The sequence below is a fragment of the Danio rerio genome, chromosome 9 (assembly GCF_049306965.1).
Source record: "Danio rerio strain Tuebingen ecotype United States chromosome 9, GRCz12tu, whole genome shotgun sequence".
NCBI classification, from domain to species: domain Eukaryota; kingdom Metazoa; phylum Chordata; class Actinopteri; order Cypriniformes; family Danionidae; genus Danio; species Danio rerio.
This window is the reverse complement of record NC_133184.1, coordinates 40,631,619-40,650,960: the sequence shown is the minus strand read 5'-3', so window position 1 is coordinate 40,650,960 and position 19,342 is coordinate 40,631,619. Positions and strand designations below refer to the sequence as shown.

At 31.9% G+C, this 19,342-nt stretch overlaps 1 protein-coding gene across 50 annotated transcripts in view; it reads right to left on the bottom strand.

Annotated features, from left to right (window-relative positions):
* The window catches only part of map2 (microtubule-associated protein 2), a 208,839-nt gene that overhangs the window by 56,528 nt on the left and 132,969 nt on the right, over positions 1-19,342 (bottom strand). For 33 of the 50 annotated variants that reach the window (XM_009304861.4, XM_009304864.4, XM_009304863.4 and 30 more), the window contains exon 4: positions 15,523-15,756. In XM_009304861.4, the coding sequence (XP_009303136.1) occupies positions 15,523-15,724 (202 nt within the window). In that variant the 5' untranslated portion in view covers positions 15,725-15,756. Of the gene's footprint in view, positions 1-940; positions 1,024-15,522; positions 15,757-19,342 lie in introns of those variants that run through there. The other 17 variants (XM_073912954.1, XM_073912958.1, XM_073912964.1 and 14 more) reach the window with 1 other exon arrangement.

The window sequence follows — 19,342 nt, the reverse complement described above, 5'->3', positions numbered from 1 at the left end:
TTCCCCAATTTCTGTTTACCGGAAAGACGATGTCAACACATTTCTGAACATAATAGTTTTAATAACTCATTTCTAATAACTGATGTATTTTATCTTTGCCATGAAGACAGTACATATTTTACTAAATATTTTTTAAGACACTACCATACAGCTCAAAGTGAAATTTAAAGGCTTAATTAGGTTAATTAAGTGGGTTAGGGTATTTAGGCAACTTATTCTATAACGATGCTTTGTTCCATAGACAATTGAAAAATAAAATTGCTTAAAGAGGCTAATAATTTTGACTTTAAAATGTTTTTAAAAAAAAATAAAAACTGCTTTTATTTTAGCTGAAATAAAACAAATAAGATTTTCTCCAGAAGAAAAAATATTATCAGACATACTGTAAAAATGTTCTTGCACCTTTAAACATCATTTGGGAAATATTTAAAAAAGAAAAAACAATTCAGAGGAGGACTTATCATCAGCACTGTCACTACAGGTTGACTTTCAGTACAAACCTGGCCAGTCTTTTGTGTCTGACAGATGTGCTGGTGCGTCTGGCCAGCATCCCCCCTCTCTCCCCCCCTCTGTGTGTCTGTCCACACCCGTCTGCAAAAGATGTGCTCAGATTGCTGATCAGCACACAATAGCTCACATCCCAGAGACATCAGGCATAATACCCACAAAAGTAGAACAAACACAACCAAGCACATGCTAAGATAAATATATTGCACTGCACAGATCGGTTGTTTAGTCCTTTTCCTCTTCAGACACGGTTGAAATGAAAGTCAACATGTTTCATTTTCAGCAAACATGCAACACAGTCAGCTCAGGGTTTTACTGTATCACTCCACAAGTGCAAACACACCATGAGCCTGTTATTTAGACCAGGGTTACCACTTTAGCTAAAGAGACACTGTCTGTCTGACCAACCTATTAGAAAAATCAAAGCCCTTACCTAAAAGTGCAGAGCCGGTTTTGTGGTTGTCTGAAGGCAAACGCTTCCCTGTGCACTCTTAGTCGTGTCTGCCTGCCAAAAGCAAGCCGGTGCGGGAGGAGAGGGGGGACGGCTGGCACTCCATGCCAGGACTCCCCCGCCAAAGAGCAGAGCCGTTGCCACAGCAACACACAGCCTGGGCCCGATGTGAACGGTCTCCCAGCATGCCTCGGCTGAGGGTTCTGCCGCCCTCGGAGTGTGACTGACACACAGCCGTATCTCACACACTATCTGCATCTGTGCTGCTAGCTCAGGGTTTCTCTGTTATCAGTGGATCAGATAGACGGGGCTTCATCGAAGATACTAGGTTAATGCTTTAAGGTTGGGTTTGTGTTAGGTATCATGAACAAACTGAAAAGAATTGTTATTGAATTTATTAATGTAGGGTTATCAGTGTCAGTAAATTAAGAGATTTTTAAATGAATCACTTTGCTCTGTTACTGGATATTTCATATTCTCTTTCCTCCTGGTTTGACAATGTTTTAATTGGCTGTGAAGACCAGATTTTGTAATTTGTTATTTCCAGTTGTATAACACCAACTAAATAAAAATATTCTATAAAAAAAGAAGTAGAAAGAAGTAGAAAGAAGTAGAAACAAACAATAAATAAAAATGAGAACGGTTAATGACTGATTAAAGTTGAAATTAAAAATTAAATTATATTAAATTTAAAAATATTAAATTAAATTAAATTGAGTTAAATAAAAAAAATAATTAAATAAATTTAAATTTACTGAAACCACACTTAATTAAATAAAACTAAATTAAATTAAATATAGAATAAAAATTAAATAAAATGATAATAAATAAAATTAAATTAAATAATAAAATTAAACTAAACTACACATCACATTAAATTGAACTAAATTAAATTAAATTAAGCAAAATTAAATTAATTAATAAAAACTATTTAATTAAAACTAAACAACACAAAATAGAATAAAATAAAAGTAAATAAAATAAAATAAATTAACATTTTATTTAATTAAATTAAATAATAAAACTAATTAAATTACACTTAACTACACAAAGTAAAATAAAAAAATAAATAAAACAAAAATTAAAATAAACTAAATAAATCAAATAACAAAATTAAACTTAACTAAAATAAACTAAATTAAATTAAATAAAAAAGTTGAATAAAAAACTTAAATACAACTAAATTAGATAACAAAACAAAATAAAAAAGTAATTAAATAAAATAAAATAAAATATTAAAACAAAAAAAGTTAAATTAAACTAAGCTGCGCTACACTTCACTAAATTAAACAAATCAAAACACACAAAATAAAATTATATTAAATTAAATTAAATTAAAAATGTAATTAAATTAAATTATAAATTAAATTACTACTAAACTAAATTTATTAAAATTTAACTAAACCAAATTAAATTAAACTAAATTAAATTAAATAAAAAATTTTATTAAATAATAAAACAAAATAACACAAAACAAAATTAAATTAAATTAAATTAAATTAAAACTAGATTTCAAACAATAAACTGTGAAACAATTAAAATTTAATTGCAATGAATTAATTCACGCAAAACCTAAAAAAAAGTAATGAGTAAAAAAAATTATAATCTGTAAAAAAAATTAAAAAAAATAATATTAATAAGGTATGGGTTTATCCAAAATGCTAATCTTTATTTTATTCTATAAAGGTCAAGTAATATTTAATTAAAGTTTAAAATAAAATAAAAAATATTGTATTTAAAATATACTTCTGAAACATTGTAATGTTAAGTCTTCTGAAGTTAAAACATCACTGTGTTGTTTAAAAAATAAATATAACACCTTTAAAATATGACACCTTTTTAAATATATTATATATTTATATATTTGAATGCTCTATGACAGGGGTCACCAATCTCGTTCATGGAGGTCCGGTGCACTGCAAGGTTTAGCTCTAACTTGTCTAAACCTGCCTGGGTGTTCAAGTATACCTAGTAAGACCTCGATTAGCTTGTTCAGGTGTGTTTGAATAGGGTTGGATCTAAAATCTGCAAGACACCGGACCTCAAGGAACAAGTTTGGTGATCCCTGCACTATGGCAACAACTTTATTTAAAAAAAAAAATCCCAAAAATATGAAATAATAATAATAATAATGCCACTGAAAAACATTTATTTCTCTAACAAGCAGGATTAAATAGCTTATTTATTTACTTCTTCCCCTGCTTTGCACTTTTCCAGGACACCACACTTTTCAGTCCAGTCACTATAACTCAAGCCAGCAGCTGCCTCAGCGTGCTCTCTGTCTCTCTCTCTCTCTCTGTCTCTCTCTCTCTCTGTCTCTCTCTCTCTCTCTCTCTCTCTCTCTCTCTCTCAAGTGTCCTATTCTTTATGCAAAGCAATGTCATATGTCGTGCTGTCAGTCTCTCAGTCTAGCGCCTCTTGTGTGTCTGAAGGGCCCTTGTGTGTGTTGGTCTTGCCAATGGCCCTTGGCTCAAAAAAAGCATCACCATCACAGAGTCAGAGAGAAACAAATTTTAGGGAAGCTCCTACTCTCCACAGGGAAACAAAAACATATTGAGCAGCATTGTTTTTAAAAATGAAAACACAGCATCATTACTCACCAAGCTAAAAGACATCTAAACATAGACATCCTGGCTACAAACAAAGCTAGATTTGGGCTGTTTCAATAGTCATCCAATAGTCGTCAGTCAATAGTCCAAAACTAGAAATAAAATAGACATTTACATATGTAGTCATTCATTCCTATCTATTTGATGACTGGTCGGTTGTTGGACGTCTATTAGATTCACCCTGACAGCCTACATTAGTTATTTTTACATGTCTATAAGACATCTATTAAACACAAACAAATGTTTTCTGGGTAATTAAACACGCAGATGCATGCAAAAGGAACAAGTTATTCTCTTGGCGCACAGAGATTTATAACTGCAGGTTTGATAATATGAAGCGCATGAGTGATGCTAACACAATCCCAACTGAAGGATCATTAGCATTAGCATCGTGAGGTCCATATCCATCACTTGCTGTCAGCGAATGGCAGACTGATGCGTTCTGCCAGGCTTTATGCTGTATTAAGTATTTATGAAGATGGCAAGGGAACTGTCATGAGAGGACAGAGATTACTGAAACACTGGGGATTTCATATTAAAATGCTAAAAAAAAAAAACTGAATCTTAACTTCTGTCCACTTAACTATCAGCAGTGACGTATAGTATCTGTCATGGCCTATAGTGAACAGTATATTAATAGTAAACAAAATAAATAGACTTTAACAACATTCTTGAAACTATAGAGGAATTCCCAATAGAAGCAATGACAATGTTCAGACAAAAGCTTTAGAAAGCTGAGAAAGTGTTTCAAGTGCTCTTAAAAGAGATCATATCATAAATATCACAAATATCCATCCTCTTATCTTTTAAGATGAAAGAGCTGAATATCAAACATAACACTGCTTACTAACCCTACAAAGAACAGTAAATAAATCAACAGAAACGGCTTGTGATAAGAAACAGTCATATTCAAAATATGACAGGAATATGGCTGAAATTCCTTTAAGCACTTTGCCAAAAAGAGAACCTGAAACTGTATTTTGTTTAAATAAGTTGTTTTAAAACATTCCTGTAGACATTCTGTCATGGATTTTACCTAAATGTATTTAATGATATAGACAAATGTGCACACACACTAAATTAAATAGATTCTAATGGCATTCTTGGAATTAAAGGGGAATTCCCAATAGTGTAGCCATGAAAATGTTCAGACAAAGGCTTTAGAAAGCTAAGAAAGTGTTTCAAGTGTTCTTAAAAGGGATTATATCATAAGGAATTCAACATTCTGGATAAAAAGCTGGATATCAAAACATAACACTGCTGAGTAACAGTACAAAGAACAGAGAAGTTGGTAAAATAAATAACAAAAAAGGCTTGTGGTGGAAAAACAGTCAAATAAATCAAAATATGACTGGAATATGTCTGAAAATCCTTGACACACTAGGCGAAAAAGAGAAACTAAATCTATTTTGTTTAAATAAGTTATTTAAAAAATGTGCACACAAACTAATTACAAAATTAATTAAATAGATACTAACAACTTTCTTGAAAATATAGAGGAATTCCCAATAGTGAAGCAACGGCAATGTTCAGACAAATAATTTAGAAAGTTTTTTTTTTTAAGTGTTTCAAGTCCTCTTAAAAGGGATCATATCATAAGGAATCCGACATCCCCTGATCTTTTAAGATGAAAGAGTTGAATATCAAAACATAACACTGCTTAGTAACAGCAGGGCTTGACATTATCACCCACCAACCCGCCAAATGCAAGTAGATTTTTAGCAGTGGTGGGAAAGACAGACACTCCCACTAGCCACTTTGGCTGGTTTAAAAATAATTTTCCTGTATAATAATTCTTAAAAGCAGAGTTTGACAATAAGGATGGACCAATATGCATGCAAAGGTTATCCTAGAATTTGAGAAGCAAAACGACTGACAAAAATAATTGCATTCACACAAGCAATAGAAAGCAGGTGATTACCAAATGAGAGGATGATCACTTGCGCTAGCTGAGGTAAGGCGCACTCTCGTTTTCTTGCGTGAAGCAACTGTGTCTAGAAACAAAATTGATGTGATCGATTCTCTTTTAAATAGACTAGACAAAAAGTGATCAACATGCACCCACAGTCTTGCTGCTTTCAAGAGTTCTAGATGTGTATTTTTGTAAGCAGCACCGGTTGCTTTCGTTTGAACCATTTTATTTATCGTTTTAACCAGATTATTTGCATATTATATACTTTAATGAGAGATTAACTTCCCATTTATGTGTACTTAACTGGTCTGGTGATCTGGGACCTTTAGCCAGAACAGATTACTGTGCATATGTTTTGTTAAATAAAAAGTATAGTATACAGCTATATTTTGCTTGTTTTGACACATTTAAAATTTGTTGCTTAGAAATAATTAATTGTTTATGTGTGGTGTGGTCAAAGATAAATTTGGTAAACCCTTCATTTTGAGCTCTGAAAATGATGTGAAATAAAAACATTGTAATGCTATATGAAACCATGACCCATTTGCTCATGAACATTGAGCAAGCTCATACACGACACACAAAAAGTGAAATAAATGAGGCATGTGGAGATAATGCAAAATCTAAATCAAGTAATTTTAGCAAGTCAAAGTGAAATTTATTAGTATAAAATATATTTTCCCAACAATAAAATTGTGGCTAGTGAAAATGGCGAGTGGCTAGTAATGTTGGAAATCTACTAGCTGCATTGGCTGGTGATCAAAAAAGTTCATGTCAAGCCCTAACAGTGTAACAGTATACAGAGAAATCAGTAAAATAAAGCAACACAATTGGCTTGAGATGAAAAACCAAAATCGAAATATGACTGAAGTATGGCGGAAAATCCATGATGCACTTGGACAAAAAGAGAACCTAAACATATTTAATTATATAGCCAAATGTGCAAACACACTTAATACTATGTATGTGTGTATACAGCCTGATCTCACAAGGAGGCGTAATTATTTTACTTTTTGTCAGTTTGGTGGCTGATTTGTACTAATTCATACATGTTCAGTCGATTTTTAAAAAGAAGTTTGGCACCAAACCCCACAGCTAAACTCAGCCGTCACTGAGCATTCAGACAAACTCATATGAATTAGCCACTACATCAAATAGTACTGAATTGACATTAGATATCTTGGGTGAATCAGCAAACTTCACAATTTCAAAACTAGTAGAACAAATTATAAAAAATATATATAATTATTATTATTATTATACAATTTTTCTAATTGAGTTATTTTTAAATATTTTTTTGTATTTTACAATGATTATAAGAAAAAAAGGAATTAAAATGTATATAGTTTTGGGTGAGCTGTCATGTGTGACAGATTTCTTTTTGCTTTGAGCATTTCTACGTGCAGAAAAGCCACACACTGAATGACCTGTTTTGCATCCGTCTCTTCATCTCTAACTCTTCATCCTCACCCTTCATCTACACGTTAGCCTGTCAACAGTTCTGCTGATGTGTTTATTTCAACCCTGACTAAACTCGTATGACTTCTAACATGAGTATTGTTCTACGACAGCAAAATTTCAAACATCCATTTAATGTCTGATTCTTTTAGACTGCAGTGTCATTGAATCGAGGCACATTTAAACATTTGCATAAAAAAAATAATTCACCACAAAATTATAAAGAATTATATTTTAACATTAAAATTTTGTGTTTCAGTATCGATGCAATTTTTAATTTTTAACAATTAAGTAAAGTGAAATAATCACGCACAGGGTGATTATTCTACATTAGCTGCGTTATTTTTGTAAAACGTAAACGGTCACAAGATTAATATTTTAAATAATGAGAATGGTATGCAATCAGAAAGATTAAAAATAATGAAGCCTTTATGGATCACCTAAACTAATTAACAGCATTCTTTCAAATATTTTCTTATGTGAAAGTGAGTAAATTGACAAGACTACAATTTTCGGGTAAATTATACCTTTAAAACATTCTTTATTCACAGTGTCTGTCACACGGTTGCATTAACATCATAAAAAGGTTAGTAATATTTAGTTTACTATTTAATTTAAAATGTAATTTAATCATGAAATAGTTATAGAATGCATGATCTTTTAGAAATCTTCCCTTCAATGTTTTATTAATCTACTAACATTCAAAAAGGTAATGATTGGCACTCAATAAGTATTTGCTTCACACTGTTTTTATTTTTATTTTTTTCGGGTGAAAAAGGTAAAAAATAAATAGATAAATAAAATAAAATATAAAATAAAAATAAAAAGCAATTATTTGAGTGCAAATCATTATCTTTTTGAATTATAGCACTGACAAGATTGACGTAACAAATAAGTTTAACACACATATTTTTTTCGCAAGGCTTTAATTAACAATAATTATTGTAGTTTTGTTTCTATATTTGTTTTGTACTATACAGTTAAAGGTCTAACTTATTAGGCCTCCTGTGACATTGTAAATGTTTTTCAAATATTTGTCATTTATATTTTGCATTTATTTATTTATTTATTTATTTATTTATTTATTTATTTATTTATTTATTTATTTATTTTCTTATTTATTTATTTTTTTTAATGTGTTTATTTTTTTTATTATGTATTTTTTATTTATTTATTTATTCATTCATTTTTATTTAAAAAATTTTTGGAAGGGGGATACTTTAGGGAAAAAACAAAGACAGATTACACACACTAAAAAATTATTAATTGGATTTACTTATTACTTACTCTTCTTTTTTCAAAGACTTTTTATGGTCTGAATTTAAACAAGCAAATTAAGCCGAACATTACCAAATTTAATTTGTTTGAATAAATTCACCGCATATAATTTTTTTGCAATCACTTACCTTAAAAAAATTGTAAATGCAATCAATTACTTATCTCAGTGTACAAATAAAAACGTAACTTTTTTTATTTTTTTTTACAGTCGACATTTTAACTTAGATTTTGTCAATTGGTTGTAACAGTACATGTCTATGTGTGCTTGTGTGTGTATGTACTGTATGCTGTTACAGGAGTGACGCTATTGTTTGTGTTTGTGTGTGTGTGTGTGTGTGTGTGTGTGTGTGTGTGTGTGTGTGTGTGTGTGTAATAGGCAGTTATGATCCATCATTACAGAGGTAATTAACAGCAGTGTGAGCAGCTTCACAGCAGCAGCTCTCACTATCACAGGGCTGCCACTGCAGCTGCTCCCCTGCAATTTACTCTGCCAGACCTTTGTTCAGCATCCCTGCAATTTTTCCTTTTACATTTTTGTGCTGACATGAGAAGCGCCACCTCATTTTCTCCCTCTTACACCCCTGAGGCCCCATAAATATCCAGACAGAAAAGCTCTGTTCTAACTTACTTCTTCATGCCAGAGGCGTCTACTGTACACTCTCTGCTTTAAAATGAAAAAAGACTGTTTATTGTATTTTTCGACCAAAATGATGCAGCCTTGATGAGCAGTTGTCTAAAAGAACGAATTTAAACAACTAAAAAATATATTATTATTATTATATATATATTTAATATATATATATATATATATATATATATATATATATATATATATATATATATATATATATATATATATATATATATATATATATATATATATATATATATATTTAATATATAATATATTATATATAATATATTTTTAATATATTTTTATTTTAATTTCTTTTTTTTTTTTTTTTTACATTTTAAAGTTTTCACCACATTTCTTATCATACTTTTTTCTCATATTTATTTTTTGGATGATAATAATAATAACAATAATACATTTTATTTATGTATTATTATAGTGCGCCGAACAGTAACAAAGCAGAACAATAAAAACAGTAAAAACACCAAAATAAGACAATAAAATATGAACAATAAAAATGAATGATTGACAGAAATAATTAACCTAAATTAAAGCAAGAGTAAAAAAAGGTGAGCCTTGAGAAGTTTCTTGAAACAGTTCAGAGAAGCCACATTCCTGATGCTGATAGGTAGACTATTCCATAGCTTAGGCGCACTGTACGAAAAGCTCTACCACCCTTGGTCTTAAAATGCTACATTGGTCTTGTATGTTTTTAATGTGTATATATATATATATATATATATATATATATATATATATATATATATATATATATATATATATATATATATATATATATATATATAAATGTAACAAACTTGTAAACCCCTCTCCCTATAAAATGAAAACAAAACAATGTTGTCCAATGACTTTACTGTTTAACCTGCCTAGTTAACCTATTTAAGCCTTAAAATGCACTTTAAGCTTAAAACTATTAAAATAGTAACTAATAAAATCGTGGCAAACACAAAAGAAATTAGTTATTAAAAATCAATTATTAAAATATTGCGTTTAAAAGTTCTTTAAAAATATTCTCCCTTTTAAAAAAACAGTAGAAAATATTTTTTAAATAACTTCGAGAGTTAATTATTTTGTATTTTTATTTTTATAATTTAACTAAACAATGGTAATTTAGCTTCTCATATATAATAAAAGTGTTATTTCCTACATATAACGTTCATGTGAATATAGGCAATATTAATATTATTGCTTGCTAATGTTAATATAGATGATCTCAGATACTAATGGAAAAATGATAACTGATAACTGATATATTGTAAATATGCCATGATGACAGTAAATAATATGAATAGATATTTTTCAAGACACTTCTATACAGCTTAATGTGACATTTAATGGCTTAACTAGGTTAATTAGGTTAACTAGGCAAATTAAGGTAATTAGGCAAGTTATTGTATAATGATGGTTTGTTCTGTGTAGACTATTGAAAAAATATAGCTTAAAGGGGCAAATCATTTTGACCTTAAAATGGGTTTTAAAAAAATAAAAACTACTTTTATTTAAGATGAAATAAAACAAATAAGACTTTCTCCAGAAGAAAAAAATATTATTAGACATACTGTGAAAATTTCTTTGCTCAGTTAAACATCTTTATCTTAATCAGCAAAACAACCCAAAACTACAAGAGATGGGGAAGTCCAACTACACTGTAAAACAAACACACGCACACGCACACGCACACGCACACACACACACACACACACACACACACACACACACACACACACACACACACACACACACACACACACACACACACACACACACACACACACAAAAAACTACACTTAAAAGTTTTAAAGCAACAAACTTCAGGACATTAAGTTTACTCAACTTTCAACACACACACACAAAAACTACACTTAAAAGTTTTAAAGCAACAAACTTCAGGACATTAAGTTTACTCAACTTTCAACCCAATTACGGCACTTGACTTGTTTTAAAGACAAAAATGTCAGGTACATACAAAAATACAAAAGAGAACACAACAGCAAAGCCGTCAGAAACTGTGGTGGCATGGAGGAATGAGCTAGAGAAAGAGATCTGCTTCCTTCTGTTTTAAAAACCTAACGTCACCAAATCAACCAATAGAAGACTGAAAAGACAAAATAATATCAATTGAAAGTAATAATTATAGAGTGAGCGCCACATATAAGACCTCCACCACCAAAATGCTGACTGGTAAAACAGAACAGAAATAGATAAAACACCACTCCTCACCATATAGTAATACATGACATTGCATCGGCCAGCACAATATCTTTACCAGCAACATGTTTCATTTCCAAGTTAAAAGCTTGGACAAACAAAGCCCATCTCATCAGACGTTGGTTATCACTCACAGTAAAGGAAATTTTTTTTTTTTTTTTTTTGGTCCTAAATCTTATTTTGGTTTGTTTACTAACCATTCATATGCTTTATTTTCTTTATAGAAAGCTTAGCTTATTGAAAAGAAAGCATAAAAAAGATTAACCATAACAATAATGATACTAAATAATGATCCTAAAATATAAATAAGTAATCAAAATGTATATACTGTAATTTTAGGTGAGCTGTCAAAGATTTATTTACTTTTTTTGAGCATTTCTCTCCATATACGTCCAGAAGAAATGCTAATCATCACTCACAGTAAATGGAAAAATGTTTTTTTTCTGGCTCTAAATATTATTTTGGTTTGTTTACTAACCCTTCATATCCTTTGTTTTCTCCAAAACACAAACGTGTACTTGTGCTGAATTCAGCGTCATCGTACTTTAGTCATCAATACAGATTTGTTTTTTAAAAAAGCACACATCTCAAGAACAAGCCAAAACTTCTCCAAGCCCCCAAAACCACCTGAGACTCCATAGGGTTAAACAGCATCAGAGATTGAAGCGAAAATGATTGACACACATTGACTTTTATAATGGCCTCACAGACTGTTATTAACCCTAGTCTGTCATTGCAATGGGAAAAACCAGACATACAGTAATTGTTAATTTTTGGGTTAATTATGTCATTCCTTTCACTTGCATTACGAGCTGTCACGCAGGATGGAAAGCAGAGGGATTGTCATGTCCTTTATGAAGTATTGCGATTAACTGTGTGTGAATAATATGCAGTTTGGCTCCACAACTAAACCATCCATTATAAAATTTCAGTCGTCCTCCAATGGCCTCCAGCAATAGGACTTTTATGTTCGCAAACATTCACTCCCATGATGGTTTTGCCTTTTGTCATCTTGACTTTTAGATTCAGACTTGGACAGCACACCTATAGTAGGAGCACTTTCAAGGTTTTACTTTAGGTTATCGCATTAAAAAAAACATCAGAAGCAACGTGCACATAAAATCTTTAAAGGGATATAAAAGTCTTATGCGCTCAATTGAGGCAGATACAATTGTAATACAATAAGACATCATGTGTAAAAACTTTGCTGGAATTAAATTTAAGGCAAAATTCCAAGATGCTCAACAAAAATCTCATGTGACATAACCTCAACACATGATTAGACAGCGGACAAATCTCAATAAATACATTCATTCATTTTCTTTTCAGATTAGTCTCTTTATTAATCTGGGGTCGCCACAGCGGAATGAGCCTATACAGCATGTCTTTGGACCTGTGGGGGAAAGCGGAGCACCCGGAGGAAACCCACGTCAACAGAGAGAACGTGCAAACTCAGACACGCCAACAGACCTATAGCTGACTGTGAGGCTCAAACAAGCGACCGTCTTGCTGTAAGGCGATCATGCTACCTACTGCGCCATCGCACCAGATTTAGCAGTTTCTAGGAATGGCATTTCTATGCATAGAAGAATGGACAGACAACAGACAACACTTACTGCATATTTCATGGTTATATTACTCTATTATTTTGAGGGGAAATAAATGCTTTTAATGCGTTTGGGATCTTTGTTCAGAAATATGTTTGTCTTTTGATTAATTTCAAGAGGCTTTAGAAAAACAAATCACTGATGATGCTTTACACATTCATTCATAATATCTGATTATGCATTGCCATACATGCTCTAAGGGGGTCAAACAACAAAAAAAAGGTCAAGAATCTTGGTGAGTCAGATCTGAGTTTCAGTAATCAGGTCAAAGCAGTAGGTAAATCAGCATACTATCATTTCAAAAACAGTGCAAGTATCAGATGCTTTGTTTCCAGTGAAGACTTAGAGAAACTTGTTCATGCTTTTATCATCAGCAGGGTGGATTACTGCAATGACTCCTCACTGGCCTTCTCAAAAAGACAGTCAGGCAGTTGCAGCTCATCTAGAACACTGCGGTCAGACCAGAGCCAGAAATCAGAGCATATCACACCCGTCCTCAGGTTTTTACATCAGCTCCCAGTTACATTCTGAATAGATTTCAAAGTATTAATATACTGTCTATAAATCCCTAATTGCCTATCACCTCAATACATTACAGATATGCTCACTGAATACCAACCCAACAGATCACTCAAATCTTTATGATCCCAAATTAGAAATTTCAAAAGTTCAGTCAAAGCAGGGTGAATCCACCTTCAGCTACTGCGCCCTCCGTTGCTGGAATCAGCTTGCAAAAATGATCAGATGTGCTCCAACATTAGGTACATACAAATCAAGACTAAAAACATATTTGTTTAGCTTTAACTTTTCTGAATGAGCACTGCGTTGCATCCAACAGATCGCACTATTATGTCTTTCTTTTCTTTTTCATTCTTTTAAAACCCATTTAACACATTTTAAATAAATATTGGTTTGTAATATACTGTACATTGGGTCAGATTGGGTTTTTTTCCACCACGGGCAAAACATAGATTAATTTGGGAAATCTATTCATAAAAACAGAACTTGTATAACAAAATGTCACAGATTAATATGAGAATCACTTCTCCAGCGTTTTATGTCAGAAAAGTGATGTCATAGTCCAACAACCAGTTGAAATAAAAGTCTGGTTTAATTTGATATTTTAGTTTAATTTGATAACCATAAAACATTTCATTGGGTTCCTGAAATATCTGTTTTTAGTTAAAGCTGTAATACATTGTTGTTAAACTGAATGAGGTTTTAATTTATTTAACCTTATTTTTAATTTATTTTTTATTTAACAATTATTTTCTATTATTACATTTTATTTTTCAATCAGCATTAAAATAGTGCATATTTATTAATAATAAAAGTAATAGGACCCTACATGTGCCAATAAACCAAATCAAGGGTAAAACTGTCAGGTCACAAAACATGCTAAACTTACTGTATAGGCCAAGAATTTTATTTTTTTATGTAGGAAAAAACAACAACGTTTATTTCCCTGATTGCAACAGCATCCATTTTTATAGCTGATCAGGGCTCCAACAGATGAGGATTTTGGGTCACAGTTTATTTTGATGGTCCATTTGTTGAATTTAAGTTACACTGCATCTACAGTTGAAGTCAGAATTATTAGCCCCACTGAATTACTAGCGCCGCTGTTTATTTTTTTTTTCACCAATTTCTGTTTAACGGAGGGAATATGGTTTCAGCACATTTCTCAGCATAATAGTTTTAAAAAATTATTTCTAAAAAGTGATTTATTTTATCTTTGACATGATGACAGTAAATAATATTTTACTTGATATTTTTCAATACACTTCTATACAGCTTAAAGTGACATTTAAAGGCTTAACTAGGTTAATAAGGTCAACTAGGCAGGTTAGGGTAATTAGGCAAGTTATTGTTTAACGATGGTTCTGTAGATTATTGAAAAGAAATTAGCTTAAAGGGGCTAATAATTTTGTCCCAAAAATGTTTTTTAAAAAATTAATAACTTCTTTTAATCTAGCCGAAATAAAAAAAATAAGACTTTCTCCAGAAGAAAAAATATTATCAGACCTACTGTGAAAATTTCCTTGCCCTGTTAAACATAATTTGGGAAATATTTAAAAAATAAAATAAAATCAAAAGGGGCTAATAATTCTGACTTTAACTGTACATGTCAACTAAGTCTCATTAGATTATAAGCAGACTGTTAGATTAGGGTTAGTTAAGTTTAAATGTACTTGCAAAGTTTCTTATAGTCAGCTAAATGTCTGTTGAAGAAGCAGTATCAACATATATTAAGCAGGCAGTCTACTAATACTTAAATGGACCATCAAAATAAAGTGTTACTGGATTTTGTTCTCTTGAACACATCAGATCTAAACGCTACTCTATTTGCAAATAATGCAAATAACTGATATAATAATTCAAGTTTTCCTACAAGTTAAATACAGAACTTTGAATAGAAAAATAGCTAATGACTGACAATTTAACTGCGGGGTAGTACCACCAGTTTCAATCAGATTAATCTTCTCAAAGAAAAAATTATTTGTCCTCAAGCAAGTCTATTACTGTGCTTTTTACACGTTTAATGAATATACAACATAAACAATCTTACAACCTCCTACTGTAAGTGGGCAGTTTCTGGCCAAAACAAACTGCCTTGAAGACCAGACGCTAAGCTGTAAATCACACTGTGACTAGACAAGACTGCTTCACCTCTACCATACAACCATATGACAACTTGGAAAGAAAATCCTAAACAACAGCATACAATATAAAGAATATAAAGTCCAAAGCTAGCCACTGATTGAGTGCCAGAGATTCTTGCGGACAGAAGCTAATTTGAAAGGACATCCATGATTACTGCATTAAAAGGCTCTCACCAGCAGTTACAGCATGTCCAGAGGTGAGGTCTCCATTGAAGCCATTCTCTTTGGCATAAGTGGCAGAACCAGCGCCCGGCTGACAGGTCCTGTAGGAGGAAGAGAAGCCATTCTCTCCATGCCCACCTGGGGAGGATGAGCCCTGGGCTCCCGGAGATGACCACTGGGGGCCACTGTCCTCGGGCTGCCGACCGTCTGCCATCTAAACCAGAGGAGAGGGGTCACTCCTTACTCCTAAAACATTAGGAAAACAAACACTCAGCTTAATGTTGATACAATGGGCTATATGCATAGCTAGTGTTTTTCAGCCAATGATGAACTTCCGGTGAGAGCTTTATGTGACTATTTTCAATTACACAAGATTTTTACAGCATCAGTGTTGTAATGTAATACAAATATCATCAGTTAAATAGACTTAAGTATCCATTTGGTTGCAAGCCAGCGCAGAAACTCCATTGAAAATACTGGTGTAATTTAATTTCCATATTTTAAAGACATGGTGCAGAAAAATATAATTTAATGCAGTGCTTCTTATTTGGTCTGATAACCACTTTATATGGTATCTCAGCCAGGCAGTGAAGCTCACAGGTTGTAAAAGACATCAGATCTTACTCGCTGCAATTTTGTATGGGATGACAATTAACCGGAAGCCCCGGGGCTGACTTAAATTAAAATTATGTGTGCATTTACCCCGATACTGCACAGCTTTGGTTCAGAATGCAATTTAGCCCAATTATTTTGAGTTAAAATCTTGAGTAAGCTCAGGATGAGACTTTTCTTAAGGTATTCAGCTTCAATAAAATAATAATAAGTAATAAAAATAATACATAACAAAAATTAATAAAAATTAAACATAATATACTCACAAGGTCATGTTTAACACTCGTTGAGTAATTGCATTATATATTTTTTTATTTTATTTAGCATTATTCTGAAAAATAAACAAATATACAGTTTAAGTAAAAAGTAAGTTCTCCTGAATTATTATCCCCCCTGTATATATTTTTTGTCAATTTCTGTTTAACGGAGAGAAGAAATTTTTTCAACACAATTCTAAACATAAGAGTTTTAATAGCTCATTTCCTATGACTGATTTATTTTATCTTTGCCATGATGACAGTAAAATATATTTTACTAGATATTTTTCATTACTTTTCAGGAATCTTAACTATGTTAATTAGGTTAACTAGGCAGGTTAGGGTAATTAAGCAAGTCATTGTATATTAATGATTTGTTCTGTGGACTACTGAAAAAAATATATAGCTATAAGGGGCTGATATTATTGACCCCTAAAAGGATTTTAAAAAATTAAAAAGTGCTTTTATTCTAGCCGAAATAAAACAACAACTTTCTCCAGAAGAAAAAATATTATCAGACATACTGTGCAAATTTCCTTACTTTGTTGAACATTATTTGGGAAATATAAAAGAGAAAAAAATTCAAAGGGGGCTAATAATTCTGACTTCAACTGTATATGAGTGTGCATGTCTATTTTCCAAAAAATGTGAAATAAAAATACATAAATAATGCAATTACTCAACAAGTGCGTATCATGACTTTGAGTTATTCTGTTCATAAGATTTAAACTTGGTTACTAAACATAATATACTGAAATAATTACTTTTATCTATTTTGTAACGTATTAGCCAAGCAGAAATTCTTAGCATGATAGAATAGTATTTACATTATTACAGTTTTACTGCATTGTGACCATATAAATAGAGCCTCCTTGGTAAGAATACAGTATCATCTTATCGAACCCAAATCTTTTAAAAATTAATTGTCCATAAAATTAAACTATATGCACATTTTTAAAGTAATTATTTTTAAAAAAAGGGTTTATTATTCTAAAAATACTATTGATTGTTGTACTACATAAAATGTAACAAATATACAAATATAAAAAATCTAAATAATGTTGTTCTTAAAATCTGCATTTTTGGCACCAAAAACTGTAAGATAAAAAAGAGATTCTATTGTTAATTTCCCTTATTCTCAGGACTCTGCCATTAGCATAATCGCCTCACAGTAAGAAGGTCGCTGGTTTGAGCCTTGGCTGGGTTAGTTGGCATTTCTGTGTGGAGTTTGCATGTTCTTCCATTGATCCTGTGGCTTTTCTCCATATGCTCCAGTTTCCACCACAAGTCCAAAGACATGCGGTACAGGTGAATTGGGTGAACTAAATTGTCCAAAGTGTTTGAGTGTGAATGAGTGTGTATGGATGTTTCTCAGTTATGGGTTGCAGCTGGAAGGGCATCTGCTGCGTAAAACATATGCTGGATAAGTTGGAGGTTTATTCCACTGTGGCAACCCCAGATTAAAAAAGGGACTAAGCTGAAAAAAAAATGAACGATTGAATGATTGAATTATTATATTATCATTGCTTACGATAAACCTCTCCTCAAATAAAATGTATAAACCAAAACTGGTGGTTAACTTTCCATGTCACGCTCTTCCTTTCTATTGTTAAGTTGCAAACAGGACCAGACAACATGGGTAGCTGCCAGATATTATTTGGGCTACATTGAAAAATCACAATCTGACAGCAGATACTTTTAAAAAAGGACAGCAGCACGTCAGCGTGAAGAACACTTTCTTCAAATCCTCCTCACCTGTCACAACAAATACAGAAATTGGGGGGAAAGGACGAAAGAGCAGCCTGTGCTTTGATGATACACTTGACAGAACATGTGTTTCCACTGAACTGAGTGGGTTACAGTAAATGTCACTGTCTCCTGTCGGCTACAAAACTTGGGCAATGAAGATACATTGAACGTCACGACAAGGCAGAACCCATCCTCCATATCCGCTTGTTAAATTGTGATCCAAGGAAAAAAGTTTCCATATCCAAATATTTATTCATATAAACAGAGTAAAACTCTCTCAGTCTCAATTAGGGATGGGACGATAACAGTTTTCAAGGTATATTTGGAAAAGTCAAGGTTTTAAAACAGCCAAAATTTTCTGCTATACTGTTCCTAAGGTATATGTAAGATTTTTTTATAAATAAATTTTTAGGGCAACAGTTTCTCCATCAGAAAAAAATATCCAAAGATGCCGTTTTAAAATGTAAAGAAATCTGTGTATTTGAAACTAATGAAGACAGCAGAAGTGAATGATTCATTTGAATTATTTAGCCTGACATGTTTACTGTTCAAAAATATTTAAAATGTTCCTCAAAATAAAATATATTCTATACAAAAAGGAAAAAAGTTGTTGTTTTATATGCAGACATGTAAAAAGAACATATTTTAGAGCAGTAATCACAATACCGTGAAACTTTTATCCAAGGTTATCATGCCATCAGAATTTTATACTAGACCATGTCTAGTCTCAATAGTGATTTTATTAACACTGTTTAGTCATATCTTGGTCAAAATCTATAATCTCTGGACTTGCTGCCTCCCAGAATTATATATTTTAATAATTATTTATTGAAGGCGAATGACTTTGACCATATAAGATTAGGTATGGATATAATATATTGCTGATATATTAATACTATTTGCTGTGAGTGTGACATCAGCCTTAAGCAGGCAGGTTTTTGCACAAATCTAGATCAATGTCAAGTCAAAAATAGCCCAAGAATAGACTGATTTCATGCGGCCGGCATTTTAAAAGCATAATCAAGGCTGCAGTGGGAAGAAACCCAGAAGTATCACCTGAGTCACACGGGAATGTTATGTACCTGGCTGTATATCTTATCAGCAAAGAGAAATAAAAAAAATTATAATTTCACTGCCTTCCGAGTCAGTTCCGAAGGTCCGTTCTGAATGGAAAGTGAAAATAAAAAGAGATATCAGACCTCATTTGAGCTAAG